Genomic DNA, 13903 nt, shown 5'->3' with positions numbered 1-13903 from the left:
CATGGCCTGCATACTCACCAGACATTGAGCATGTATGGGATGCTCTGGGTCAATGTGTACGACAGCATGTTCCAGTTCCTGCCAATATCCAGTAATTTCGCACAGCAATTGAAGAGGACTGGGACAACATTTCACAGGCCACAATCAACAGCCTGATCAACTCCATGCGATGGAAATGTGTCGCAATGCATGAGGCAAATGGTGGTCACACCAGATATTGTCTGGTTTTCTGATCCACACCCCTACCTCTTTTTTTGTTGGTATCTGTGACCAACAAATGCATATCTGTATTCCCAGTCATGTGAAATCCATAGATTAGGGTTTAATGAGTTTACTTCAAATGACAGATTTCCTTAAATTAACTGGAACTCAGTAAAATCTTTGAAATTGTTGTATGTTAAGTTGATATTGTCCTTCAGTATAAAATAATGGTGAAGCTACAGTACATTGGTGGTCACAGCACAACTCATGCAGAAATACTGGTGCTTACACTGTGCATGGAAAGTTGATTTAACAGTGGGATGTGAATTATTCTCAAATTAAATTAATAACTAAACATAATTGTAAGGCTTTGTTCCACATACAGTACTAGTCAAAGGTTTGGACACAACTACTCATTCTTGTCATAATATGGACTTTTTTTTATATTTTACCATATAGGGCTATCTTCTGTATACCACCCCAACTTTGTCACAACACAACTGATTGGCTCAAACACATTAAAAATGAACTTTTAACAAGGAACACCTGTTAATTGAAATGCATTCCAAGTGACTACCTCATGAAGCTGGTTGAGAGAAAGGCAAAGGACAAAGGGTGGCTATTTGAAGAATCTCAAATATAAAATATATTTTGATTGTTTAACACTTTTTTGGTTACTACATGATTCCATATGTGTTATTTCATAGTTTTGATGTCTTCACTATTATTCTACAATGTAGAAAATAGTAAAAAATAAATAAATAAACCCTTGAATGAGTAGGTGTGTCCAAACGTTTGACTGGTACTGTACATAGTGTATTCGGAAAGTATACAGACCCCTTGACTTTTCCCACATTTTGTTACATTACAGCCTTATTCTAAAATTGATTAAATAGTTTTTTCCTCCTCAATGTACACACAACACCCCATAATGACAAAGCAAAAACCGTTTTTTTTATGTTTGCAAATGTATACAAAATTAAAAACTGAAATATCACATTTACATACACTACCGTTCATATGTTTGGAGTCACTTAGAAATGTCCTTGTTTTTGAAAGAAAAGCAAATTGACGATATCGTGCAAAGCTGTGTACGAGATCTGTGTACTACTCCCTTCACAGAACAACGTAAACTGGCTCTAACCAGAATAGAAAGAGGAGTGGGAGGCCCCAGTGCACAACTGAGCAATAGGACAAGTACATTAGAGTGTCTAGTTTGAGAAACAGATGCCTCACAAGTCCTCACTGGCAGCTTCATTAAATAGTACCTGCAAAACACCAGTCTCAACATCAACAGTGAAGAGGCAACTCCGGGATGCTGGCCTTCTAGGCAGAGTTCCTCTGTCCAGTGCCTGGGTTCTTTTGCCCATCTTAATCTTTTATTTTTATTGGCCAGTCTGAGATATGGCTTTTTCGATGCAACTCTGCCTAGAAGGCCAGCATCCCGGAGTCGCCTCCTCACTGTTGACGTTGAGACTGGTGTTTTGCGGGTACTATTTAATGAAGCTGCCAGTTGAGGACTTATGATAGTTGAGGCATCTGTTTCTCAAACTAGACACACTAATGTACTTGTCCTCTTGCTCAGTTGTGCACCAGGGACTCCCACTCCTCTGATTCTCCAGATACTCAACTAGTCTAAAGAAGGACCGTTTTATTGCTTCTTTAATCAGGACAGTTTTCAGCTGTGCTAACATAATTGCAAAAGGGTTTTCTAATGATCAATTAGCCTTTCAAAATGCTAAACTTGGATTAGTTAACACAACGTGCCATTGGAACACAGGAGTGATGGTTGCTGATAATGGGCTTCTGTACACCTATGTAGACATTCCATTAAAAATCAGCCATTCCCAGCTACAATAGAAATGTACAACATTAACAATGTCTTCACTATTTCTGATCAATTTGATGCTATTTTAATGGACAAAAAAATGCTTTTCTTACAAAAACAAGGACATTTCTAAGTGACCCCAAACTTTTGAACGGTAGTGTAAGTATTCAGAACCTTTATCCAGTACTTTGTTTAAGCACCTTTGGCAGCGATTACAGCCTTTGTGGTATGATGCTATAAGCTTGGCACACCTGTACTTGGGGAGTTTCTCCCATTCTTCTCTGCAGATCCTCTCAAGCTCCGTCAGGTTGGATGGGGAGCGTAGCTGCACAGCTATTTTCAGGTCTCTCCAGACATGTTCGTTCGGGTTCAAGTTTTAGAGAAATGTAATCATTGAATATTGTAAGAGCCTTCATTGTCTGCTTATATGCCTCCTTTATCTATCCTACGGTTCTGACTTGGTGTACAGGGAGAACACTAACAATGGCCAATGTTCTGAATTTTGTCGCTGTACATTTCAAAAGTGGTGGACAAATAGTTATGGCTACCTCCAACCTAGCTCGCTCATTGATGTCTTAAAATTACGTATTTGCCTCTTTTCCGCTTGTCGTCCCCTTATGCCATAGTTTGTACATCTCAATTGTCAGTAGAAAACACATTTGTTTATGCAAGTCAGCCATGATTTTTTTTGAAAGGCAGTAAATGAGGCTGAATGAACTGTTTTGCTTCCACACAAGGCTCCGCTGATTACCAGGTGTGGCAGTGGTAAGGTGTTGGGACTGATGTTGGTACTCCACAGTTGGGAAAGCTTTATGTGGGCCCTAACAGTTTGTGGGTACCGTTTGTCAGTGGTGGATAAAGTACCCAATTGTCATACTTGAGTAAAAGTTTTGATACCTTAATAGAAAGTTACAAATAAAAGTCACCCAGCAAAATACTACTTGAGTAAAAGTCTAAAAGTATTTGATTTTAATATACTTAAGTATCAAAAGTAAATGTAATTGCTAAAATATACTTAAGTATCAAAAGTAGAAGTTAAAGTATAAATCATTTCAAATTCCTTATATTTTCTGTTTGCCCCAAGATTTACATGCTAAAATTGCCAACTCTTATAAGACCATTAATAAAAGGCAGCAAATTGTTCTTAGTGACCAAGAAAGATTTCTTACCCCTCACTCAGTTCATTTTTGTTTTTAGTGTGTTTGATATAGTAGTGAACTCTACAGTAAACAGTCTTATCTGTTAATGTATGGCTTGGTGAATGGTGTCTAAGGGTCTTGCTGAATATAGTTCAGCTGGCAGACCTTTGTACAGGTTGCTATGCGTTGAACAGGCTTCATCAGTCACTTCTATAGACATCTGTTTGAGTATCATAGTTCATAGTGACGAGGTCATGGGATTGATAAGTCAAACAAACCTTTGGTTAGCGCTCCTATCATTTCACTGAATTGCCATCAAAAGGCTTGTTTCATATCACCCACAGTAGTAATACCACCTCTGTGCTGGAGGTTTCAACGAGGAGTTTAAATAAACAAACAATGTAATATTCTTGCAAAACATATTTAATTCTGACATACAAAAATCCATCCTTCATACTTGTTCCTTTTAAAACATATCCAATGACTCTTATTTACATAGAGCAGCATAGTGAACACGGTAAAACATTTGAAATCATCAACAGGAGCAGACAGAAATGTGTATTTCTAAGGTTCCAGTCCCAAGTAAATTCCTGCCATTCCCACCCCTTTAAAAATTGAAGGATTTGAACTCAATACACCCACATACCAGAATGAGCTCAGTACAAACATGGTGTAAATCCTGAAGGGACTTAAAAATACCAGTCTATTCTGAAGTCATATCACTTAACATAAATCAACTTAAAGAACTCAGTACAAGAGATGTGATGTGAAAGTACAGACATTTTGATTCCAAATCTATTTGTTAAAAATCATTGAAAGTTATCGTAAACATTGCTCTTCCAATTATTTTGACCTGCATCACACATAACAGTGTACATAGTTTTACCAGTTAGTGTAATGGCTTATCCCAACACATACAGTGGAGTCCAGAATTACTGGATCCCTTGACAAAGAGGGGCAAAATACACTGTATAAAATAAATACTGAGCTACATTGCATGAAATGTATATTTTACACTAATACAATTGCTCAGAGATTTTATATATATATATAATATAATACTTGTTAAACAATCTCAAAAAGATAAGGGACAAAATGATTGGATCCTCTGTTTTCAATAGTCCAGCATCCCTGTGTTTGTCCATCCCTTTTTAAGGATAACGACACAATTCACAGTAGGGCTGAGGTATTTTCTGCATGCGCATTGTTCTTTCGAAGGCTAAACCCACCATTGGTGTGCAGGCCAAAGACTACTATTTTCATGTCTTATGACAATAGCACTGGTTCCTATCCAAGTGCCATTGCAGTCTAGCAAACTTCCGGCGGTGGTATGGTCATACGACATGAAAATAGAGCTCTTTGACCACGCACACCAATGGTGGGTTTAGCCTTCAAAAGAACAACGCATATGCAGAAAATACCTAATCCCTACTGTAAAATATAGTGGTGCATCTTTGATGTTATGGGGCTAAAACATTTTTGAAAAAGGCTCAATTGTCGTTATCCTCGCAAAGGAAGTGTGATGGCATATTGAAAACATGGGATCCCTAAATTTTGACCTCATCTTTGCGTTTTTTTTTTTAATACTTGTTAAACAAAATCTTTGTCTGAGCAATTGTATTAGTACAAAATATAATTTATACATTTTTTGAGCATAGAATAGAGACCAGTTTGAATTTTTCGTTTTTTTACTCATCTTTATCAAGGGATCCAATAATTCCAGAACCCACTGTAGATCAAGTACAAAAGCTAGATATTAATTATGTTCTTCTCTTGGTTCAGTCAACATCTACACTGAGATATGCCTGTTAATTAAACCTGCTATGCAATCAGTAAATGTCACATCTGAATATTCTAGTTCTGATAATCCACAGAGTATACAACCCCCATCCCAAAACGTATTTATTTTTCTTATTGCTTTTGTTCCCCCGAGCATGTCGAGACTGGCCTGGCCTGAAAAAAAAGAATCACTCATTTTCGGGAACAGCCCTTTCTCTGAACAAAAAACACTTTACTCTAAGGATGACGGCTTTTCAGTAGTACGGTCTAATATCCTCATATCCTGCATAACTTGGCCACTCTGGGAACATCCCATGGGAGCATCTAGGACTTCCATAGAAGTCTAATTGAATTCCAAGATCAAACGAGTGTCTCTGCTGGTTATTGCTGAAGCTGCCCTGGCCGTCCATCTTCAGAGCAGACCAGATGATCCTGTAGTTTCGGCCCTGGTTACCGTCCCAGTATGTCTGGCCATTGACTTCGTAGCAGATGGCAAACTCTATGTGCTTGTGCGGCCTCAGCTCAGCTGGAAGGGAAACCTTGAAGGCGAAGGTGTCATAGTTCGAGCCTGTGTAGGTGTCCTTCAAGTACTGGCACTCCAAGTCTGTGTAGCTTTTCCAAGTGTCAAAGGTTACACGCACCTTGACAGACTTCTCAAAGGACAGGTTTTTGACTTTCACGGTTCCAGACAGTGCCTTCTCTTTCAGCATGCAGTGCTCTAGGCAGACAAGCTCAGTCTCCAGACGCTGACGGAACAGCAGATAATCAGAGGAGGGCTGGGTGAAGCCCATTATCAGTTTGTCCTCCTCATTTGGTAACTTGAGTGAAGAGCTGAACAGCTCTGTGATGTTGAGTGGGATGTTAATAGTGTCAAAATGAGAAAAGAACTTCACCTTGGTGAGGGCCAGGCCCTTGTGGTCGGCGAAGGACACTCGCCTTTTAGGTTTCCCATTCTTCTCATGAAGCAAATCTGGTTCAGTCTGCATAGGAGGGGCAGAGGGTTTGAACCGCATGCAGGGCTTCAGACAGGGTCGTAGTGATTTCGGGGACCTTGTGTAGCAGAAGTCATCGTTTGACAGGTAGAGCGGCATGGCCAATTCAATCGGCATGGTGGACTTGTGAGGAAAGAGGCTGAATAGACTGAGGGGAAAAAAACAAAGATACCAGAACATTGTCATTCGTCCAGTTGCTTCAAACAATGTTTGACAGAATACACATTCTCTTGTGAAATGTATACAGTATCTTTATTGCTGAATTTGCATATGAAACATTAAGCAACCGTAGGCTAAGTGCATGGCCAGAGCAAACATTGCATAAATTTCATCAGCTGATAGATCAACCCCCAAGTTACTCATGTTCAGCCAACCATCACATGCATTTGATTGTCTGCCATATAATATCACTGTTTAAGTTGTCAAAAGGTCTTCTCTAACCTACTTGCCCAATGTGTATAATCATGGGTATGCCTTAGCATTTGTACAATCCATCATGCAATCATTTGGAAAAGGGAAGGTGATCATGTATAGCCTTATCCTGAAATGCTGTGGGGTGGGGTGGGGGTTCTTCTGAAATGCTAAATGAGTTTGAGGTCTCCATAATATCCACATTTCTTGTACTTGACCTATTTTATTGGATAGCCTTGTCTTGAGGTGAGGCATAGGCACGCAACTGATATCTGACAGAAATAGAGTTTAGAAAGTATTTAAGTATGATAGTATCCACAAGTTCATCTGACTCTTGGGAATTAAATAAAGGGCCTCATTGACAAAATATCACTTTAAAGCCCATTCTTACTGCACTAAACTTGTCTCACTTTACTAACATGAACTTCAGAACTGAAACGCTACAGATCATTACTTACTCAGTGTTACACACATGCTGTCCTTTAATTTCTAATATGCCAAACAAGGGCAATTTAGCAGACAATTTTATCCAGTGCAACTTACAGTTGTGATTCCCTACATTTGCATACTGGATCCCCGTGGGAATCGAACCCACAACCCTGGTGTTGCAACTGAGCAACACAGGACCCATAATTGTCTCTCTTTCTGGTTTCAGTTTTTCTGAAAGTTCATTGTGAAATAAAAAACACGGTACACTAACTAGCCAATAAACTATACCCAACATTACATGTTAAAGCTTACGAATAGCCATTGATATGATGGTGCTGCTTGAGGATTTGCCTAATCAGCAAATGTTTTGCCATTCATTCACACTACTTGGCGATACTTTGTTAAATCTCGTTTCAGAAGCCCGCATTGTCTTATAATCAATCTCCTGTTCTAGTTGCAAGTAGAACCCCAATAATGAGGTAATATTCATCAAAAAGATATTAAAAGCACTTTTTGCAGAGAGTGAGGAGACATTTTACGTTTCCAAATTCTTTCCATAAACTATCCAGTTTTTTTAAGTGACAATGCAGAGGCCACGCAACCCAAACAAAGATCTACACAAATGCAAGACGCATCTCACTTAATACAAAAAGTGGATTTAAGATTTTCCTGGATATTTTCTTTTTTTTGGCGTTCCACCTGCAACTGGAAACAGATGTTTATAATACACCGCAACTTTCTGAATCAAGAACGAAGAAAGTACCCAGAAGGTAAAGGTTAGTTGAATGTTGCATGACTGCATTGTCTATGGGCCATATTCAGAGACTATGTATTCTCGACCTCAGAGGCTGAGGTTTGAGTTCCTTGGCTATGAACTAACTCAATGTTATAAACTACCACTGCGAATTGGATTACAATCCTGCAAAAGTGATAATTGCATTTATCTAACGTTAGTCATGAAACAAGCTTACCTTGTGCAATTGGTTTGTAACATTTGCAATGAATTCAGGAAGGATTGACAAGATAGGCTACGTCTACTAGTCAGAAATCACCATCTCAGCGGTGAAAGCTCCTCTTCCTTGCCGTTTACATGTAGGCTATATTCAATTTTGCTGCAATGCTACTCTACTATTGCTACAAATCAAAAGTAAATAGCAACTTCAAACTGTATCCAGATTCGGTCATTCCACCGTTTCAAACACCAGACTGGGTTCAAGTGAACATGTAGGCCTACCTGTAGCCAATCACAAGTGGGCCGTGGAGGAGCGCTCGGTGAATCGTCAACTTGGTGAAAGAATATCTAGAGATAGTCGAATGACCGCTCTAACGATGGAAATACATGTCCTCGAAGATAGAAGGCAGGCAAGATCAGGCGGGACCATTCTAGCAAATGAGAGGGCAGTTTTGCTCGTCAACAACTGTCACAACACCAATATAGTATTTTTTTGTTGTAAATTGCCGGAATGCCACGTGCGTCTTATTAACAACCTAACCATTTATATTTATTATGGATCCCCGGCAGCAGGTACTCTTCCTGGGGTCTAGCAAAATTAAGGCAGTTTATACAATTTAAAAAACATTACAATACAATCACATATTTCACAACACACTGTGTGCCCTCAGGCCCCTACTCCACCAGTACCACATTTATACAGTACTAAATCCATGTGTATGTATAGTGCGTATGTTATCGTGTGTGTATGCATGTGTCTGTGCCAATGTTTGTGTTGCTTTGCAGTCCCCGCTGTCCCATATGGTGTTTTTGTAATCTAATTTTACTGCTGTCATGATTTACTTGATGTGGAATAGAGTTCCATGTAGTCATGTAGTCACTCTTGTGGCATGTCTTGTGAGGTATGCACACAACTTCTATTCGATCAAATAAACCTCACGTAGCAAATTAGGAATACAATTTTTGGTTGTTGACCAAATTCGACACTCATTGACTATCATAAAAAAAATCCTCACTTCTTGGTCTTATTATCGTGGACAGATTTTAAGCTGAGCAAACCCTCTCGCTTCTCATCTTACTTTCTGTCTAGGTCCTAAAGCTAAATCAAAGCTGGTGGATCAATTAAGATGTCCCACTTAGGCCGTTTACCATTATTTTGCTTAAGCATTTTAAGGCAAGGATGCCCAATATTGGACTAAAGTAGCCTAACGTTACTCATCTTAGTCCAAGGATCTTACATGTTCTGTTTAAAGGGTGAATTGACTCTGGAAGCCAAAACAGCCAAATTCACTAACTAGTACAGGTAGTCCATGGTCTTCTGTCTGTTTTCCGTAAACAAGTACTGTAAACACTGCACTGTAAACATGGAAATATGGCCTTGTGGGAACCCTAGCCCTTTTAAAAGGTGTGTATCAACAACCTTCTGTTTTTTGAAAAGTATTTCTCTCTGATATTAAAGATAAGGTCCTGATGTTTCCAAAACCATACCACAAGCAATGCGTGTTAATATTCAGACCATGCATCACTGCTCTTAACAAATCTCATCCCCTACAGAAGACACTTTTATTCAATGATTTATGTGTAATGTAATGGGATTAAGTGCTAGGGCAGAGATACCTGGATATACAGTGCATTCGGAAAGTATTCAGACCACTTGTCTTTTTCCACATTTTGTTACATTACAGCCGTATTATAAAATTGATTAAATTAATGTTTTCCCTCACCAATCTACACACAATACCCCCAAATGACAAAGCAAAAACAGGTTCTTAAACATTTTTGCAAATGTGTTTCAAATAATAAACAGAAATACCTTATTTACATAAGTATTCAGATCCTTTGTTATGACACTGGAAAATGTAGCTCAGGTGCATCCTGTTTCCATTGATCATCTTTGAGATGTTTTACAACTTGATTGGAGTCCACCTGTGGTAAATTCAATTGATTGGACATGATTTGGACAGGCACAAATATAAGGTCCCACAGTTGACAGTGCATGTCAGAGCAGAAATCAAGCCATGAGGTCTAAGGAATTGTTGCAGCCTTGAAGGTCCCCAAGAACACAGTGGCCTCCATCATTCTTAAATGGAAGAAGTTTGGAATCAAGAGTTTCCTAGAGCTGGCCGCCCGGCCAAACTGGGCAATCGGGGGAGAAGGGCCTTGGACAGGGAGGTGACCAAGAACCCGATGGCCACTCTGACAGAGCTCCAGAGTTCCCCTGTAGAGATGGGAGAACCTTCCAGAAACACAACCATCTCTCCAGCACTCCTCAGTAAAAGGTACATGACAGCCAACTTGGAGTTTTTCAATAGGCACCTAAAGGACTCTCAGTCAATGGGAAACAAGATTCTCTGGTCTGATTAAACCAGGATTGAATTCTTGAGCCTGAATGCCAACCGTCATGTCTGGAGGAAACCTGGCACCGTCCCTACGGTGAAGCATGGTAGTGGCAGCATCCTGCTGTGTGGATCTTGTTCAGCGGCAGGGACTGGAAGACTAGTCAGGATTGAGGGGAAGACGAACGTAGCAAAGTACAGAGTGTTGAAAACCTGCTCCAGAGCGCTCAGGACCTCAGACTGGGGTGACGGTTCACCTTTCAACAGGACAACGACCCCAAGCACACAGCCAAGACAACACAGGAGTGGCTTCGGGACAAGTCTCTGAATGTCCTTGAGTGGCCTAGCCAGAGCCCGGACTTGAACCCAATAATTATGTCATGCAATAAAATGCAAATTAATCAAATGCAAATTAATTACTTAAAAATCATACAATGTGATTTTCTGGCTTTTTGTTTTAGATTCCGTCTCTCACAGTTGAAGTGTACCTATGATAAAAAATTACAGTCCTCTACATGCTTTGTAAGTAGGACCTGCAAAATCGGCAGTGTATCAAATGCTTGTTCTCCCTACTGTGTTTGAGATTCTTCAAATATCCACCCTTTGCCTTGATGACAGCTTTGCACACTCTTGGCATTCTCTTAACCAGCTTCATGAGGTAGCCACCTGGAATGCATTTCAATTAACAGGTGTGCCTTCGTAGAAGATAATTTGTGGAATTTCTTTCCTTCTTTATGCGTTTGAGCCAATCAGTTGTGTTGTGACAAGGTAGTAAAATACCACATTATGGCAGGAACAGCTCAAATAAGCAAAGAGAAACGACAGTCCATCGTTACTTTAACACATGAAGGTCAGTCAATGCAGAACATTTCAAGAACTTTGAAAGTTTCTTCAAGTGCAGTCGCAAAAACCATCATGCGCTATGATGAAACTGGCTCTCATGAGGACCGCCACAGGAATGGAAGACCCAGAGTTACCTCTGCTGCAGACGATAAGTTCATTAGCGTTACCAGCCTCAGGAATTGCAGCCCAAATACATGCTTCACAGAGTTCAAGTAACAGACACATCTCAACATCAACTATTCAGAGGAGACTGCGTGAATCAAGCCTTCATGGTTGAATTGCTGCAAAGAAACCGCTACTAAAGGACACCAATAAGAAAAAGACTTGCTAGGGCCAAGAAACACGAGCAATGGACATTAGACCGGCGGAAATTTGTCTTTTGGTCTGATGAGTCCAAATTGGAGATTTTTGGTTCCTACCGCCATGTCTTTGTGAGACACGGTGTGGGTGAACGGATGATCTCCACATGTGTGGATGGGGAGCAGGGTAGCCTAGTGGTTAGAGCGGTGGACTAGTTCAAACCCCCGAGCTGACAAGGTACAAATCTGTCGTTTTGCCCCTGAACAGGCAGTTAACCCACTGTTCCTAGGCCGTCATTGAATAATTTGTTCTTAACTGACTTGCCTAGTTAAATAAAGGTAAAATGTAAAAAAATGTTAGATACTACTGCACTGTTGGAGCTAGGAACACATGCATTTTGCTACACCCACAATAACATATGCTAAATATGTGTATGTGATCAATACAATTTGATTTGATAGAATAAAACGTGTAAGATCTCCTAAACCTGTGTTTACCACAGACCTTATTTTGGCGTTTATCGAAAAACTCTATTCATTTTCCCCATAGGCTTTGCCCATGGTGGAGTTAGTACCTACAAAAAGGCACCATTACTATTGCTCTCTATGTGGGCAGCTGTCACGTTCTGACCTTTATTTCCTTTGTTTTATTTAGTATGGTCAGGGCGTGAGTTGGGGTGGGCAGTCTATGTGTGTTTTTCTATGTTGGGGCTGTGAGTTCAGCCTAGTATGGTTCTCAATCAGAGGCAGGTGTCTTTAGTTGTCTCTGATTGAGAATCATACTTAGGTAGGCTGGGTTTCATTTTTGAGTTGTGTGTGTTTGTTTTCCTTGTGTGTGTTTGTTGCCACGGTACTGTTTCGGTTTCGTTCATGTTCACGTTTATTGTTTTGTTTTTTCATTGTGTTCAGTTTATATCTTAAAATAAACGTTATGGACACTTCCCCCGCTGCGCATTGGTCCTCCGATCCTTCTCGCTTCTCCTCCTCAGAAGAGGAGGAGGAATGTTACAGAAACACCCACCAACAAAGGACCAAGCAGCGTGGTAAAGGGCAGCAGCAGCAGCAGCAAAGAACATAGGACTCCTGGACATGGGAGGAGATTCTGGACGGCAAAGGACCCTGGGCACATCCAGGGGAATATCTCCGCCCCACAGCAGAGCTGGAGGCAGCGAAGGCAGAGAGGCGCTGGTATGAGGAGGCAGCACGGCAGCGCGGCTGGAAGCCCGAGAGGCAGCCCCAAAAATGTATTGGGGGGTGGCACACGGAGTGAGGCGAAGCCAGGTAGGAGACCTGCACCAACTTCCCGTGCTTACCGGAGAGAGAAGGACCGGGCAGGCACCCTGTTAGGCGGTGGAGCGCACAGTTTCCCTAGTGCATGTGCATAGCCCGGTGCGGTACATTCCAGCTCCTCGTATCGGCCGGGCGAGAGTGGGCATCGAGCCAGGTGCCATGAAGCCGACTCTATGCATCTGGTATCCAGTGCGTCTCCTTGGGCCGGCGTACATGGCACCAGCCTTACGCATGGTGTCCCCGGTTCGCCAGCACAGCCCAGTGCGGGCTATTCCACCTCGCCGCACTGGCCTGGCTACGGGGAGCATTCAACCAGGTAAGGTTGGGCAGGCTCGGTGCTCAAGAGCTCCAGTGCGCCTGCACGGTCCAGTCTACCCAGTGCCACCTCCACGCACCAGCCCTTTGGTGGCAGTCCCCCGCACCAGGCTGTCTCTCCGTCTTCTGCCTACAGGTGTTCCCGCCTGTCCAGCGCCGCCAGAGCCTTCCTCCTCTCCAGCGCCGCCGGAGTCTCCCGTCCGTCCCGAGCCGCCGGAGTATCCCGTCCGTCCGGCGCTGCCGGAATCTCCCGTCCGTTCGGGACCCATTTCTAGGGTCTCCAGTCCGAGGTCGGCGGCGAGGGACGCCGTGTTTAAGAGGCCACGGAGGCGGACAATGAGGCGGAGAAAAACTGTGGTGAAGTGGGGTCCACATCCCGCGCCAGAGCCGCCACCGCGGACAGACGCCCACCCAGACCCTACCCTATAGGTTCAGGTTTTGCGTCCGGAGTCCGCACCTTTGGGGGGGAGGGGTACTGTCACGTTCTGACCTTTATTTCCTTTGTTTTGTCTTTATTTAGTATGGTCAGGGCGTGAGTTGGGGTGGGCAGTCTATGTGTGTTTTTCTATGTTGGGGCTTTGAGTTCAGCCTAGTATGGTTCTCAACTAGAGGCAGGTGTCGTTAGTTGTCTCTGATTGAGAATCATACTTAGGTAGGCTGGGTTTCATTTTTGAGTTGTGGGTGTTTGTTTTCCTTGTGTGTGTTTGTTGCCACGGTACTGTTTCGGTTTCGTTCATGTTCACGTTTAATTTTTTGTTTTTTCATAGTGTTCAGTTTATGTCTTAAAATAAACGTTATGGACACTTACCACGCTGCGCACTGGTCCTCCGATCCTTCTCGCTTCTCCTCCTCAGAAGAGGAGGAGGAATGCCGTTACAGCAGCCTTCATGGGTCCAATGGTTTAACCCGCATTGAGCCCACATCATGTCAATATTGGTATGTTTAGTGGGAAAAGATGGGCTAATTTCTGGCAAAGTGAGGGCTGCCCTCACCAGATATGGACTGCATTTACATTTTAGACATTTAGCAGGCGCTCTTATCCAGAGTGACTTACAGTTAGTAGATTCATCTTAAGATAGCTAGGTGGGA

The 13903-nt window shown here is 42.0% G+C and overlaps 1 protein-coding gene across 2 annotated transcripts; it reads right to left on the bottom strand.

The window, feature by feature from the left end:
• Positions 1 to 3573: 3573 nt before the first annotated feature.
• On the bottom strand, positions 3574 to 8132 carry LOC110523785 (protein phosphatase 1 regulatory subunit 3B). 2 transcript variants are annotated; one of them, XM_021602804.3, is made up of 2 exons: positions 8014 to 8132; positions 3574 to 6087 (listed from the first exon to the last, which is right to left on the bottom strand). In XM_021602804.3, the coding sequence occupies exon 2, from the start codon at positions 6054 to 6056 to the stop codon at positions 5202 to 5204; it is 855 nt and encodes a 284-aa protein (XP_021458479.3). In that variant the 5' UTR covers positions 6057 to 6087; positions 8014 to 8132; the 3' UTR covers positions 3574 to 5201. The 2 variants fall into 2 exon arrangements, with proteins under 2 accessions (XP_021458479.3, XP_021458478.3); XM_021602803.3 differs by having other exon boundaries at positions 7751 to 8031.
• Between the last annotated feature and the right edge of the window lie 5771 nt (positions 8133 to 13903).

The sequence above is a fragment of the Oncorhynchus mykiss genome, chromosome 5 (assembly GCF_057628025.1).
Source record: "Oncorhynchus mykiss isolate SJ-2025 chromosome 5, ASM5762802v1, whole genome shotgun sequence".
Lineage (NCBI taxonomy): Eukaryota > Metazoa > Chordata > Actinopteri > Salmoniformes > Salmonidae > Oncorhynchus > Oncorhynchus mykiss.
Note: the sequence above shows the minus strand (reverse complement) of the source record. Positions and strands in the feature narration are given on the sequence as shown.

Bases quoted from the DNA above. Each gene is read 5' to 3' on its own strand.
- LOC110523785 (XM_021602803.3), bottom strand. From the start codon at position 7,773: ATGTTACAAACCAATTGCACAAG. The intron at 6,088-7,750 runs GTAAGCTTGTTT...TTTTCCCCTCAG, and splicing joins TTACAAACCAATTGCACAAG to TCTATTCAGCCTCTTTCCTC.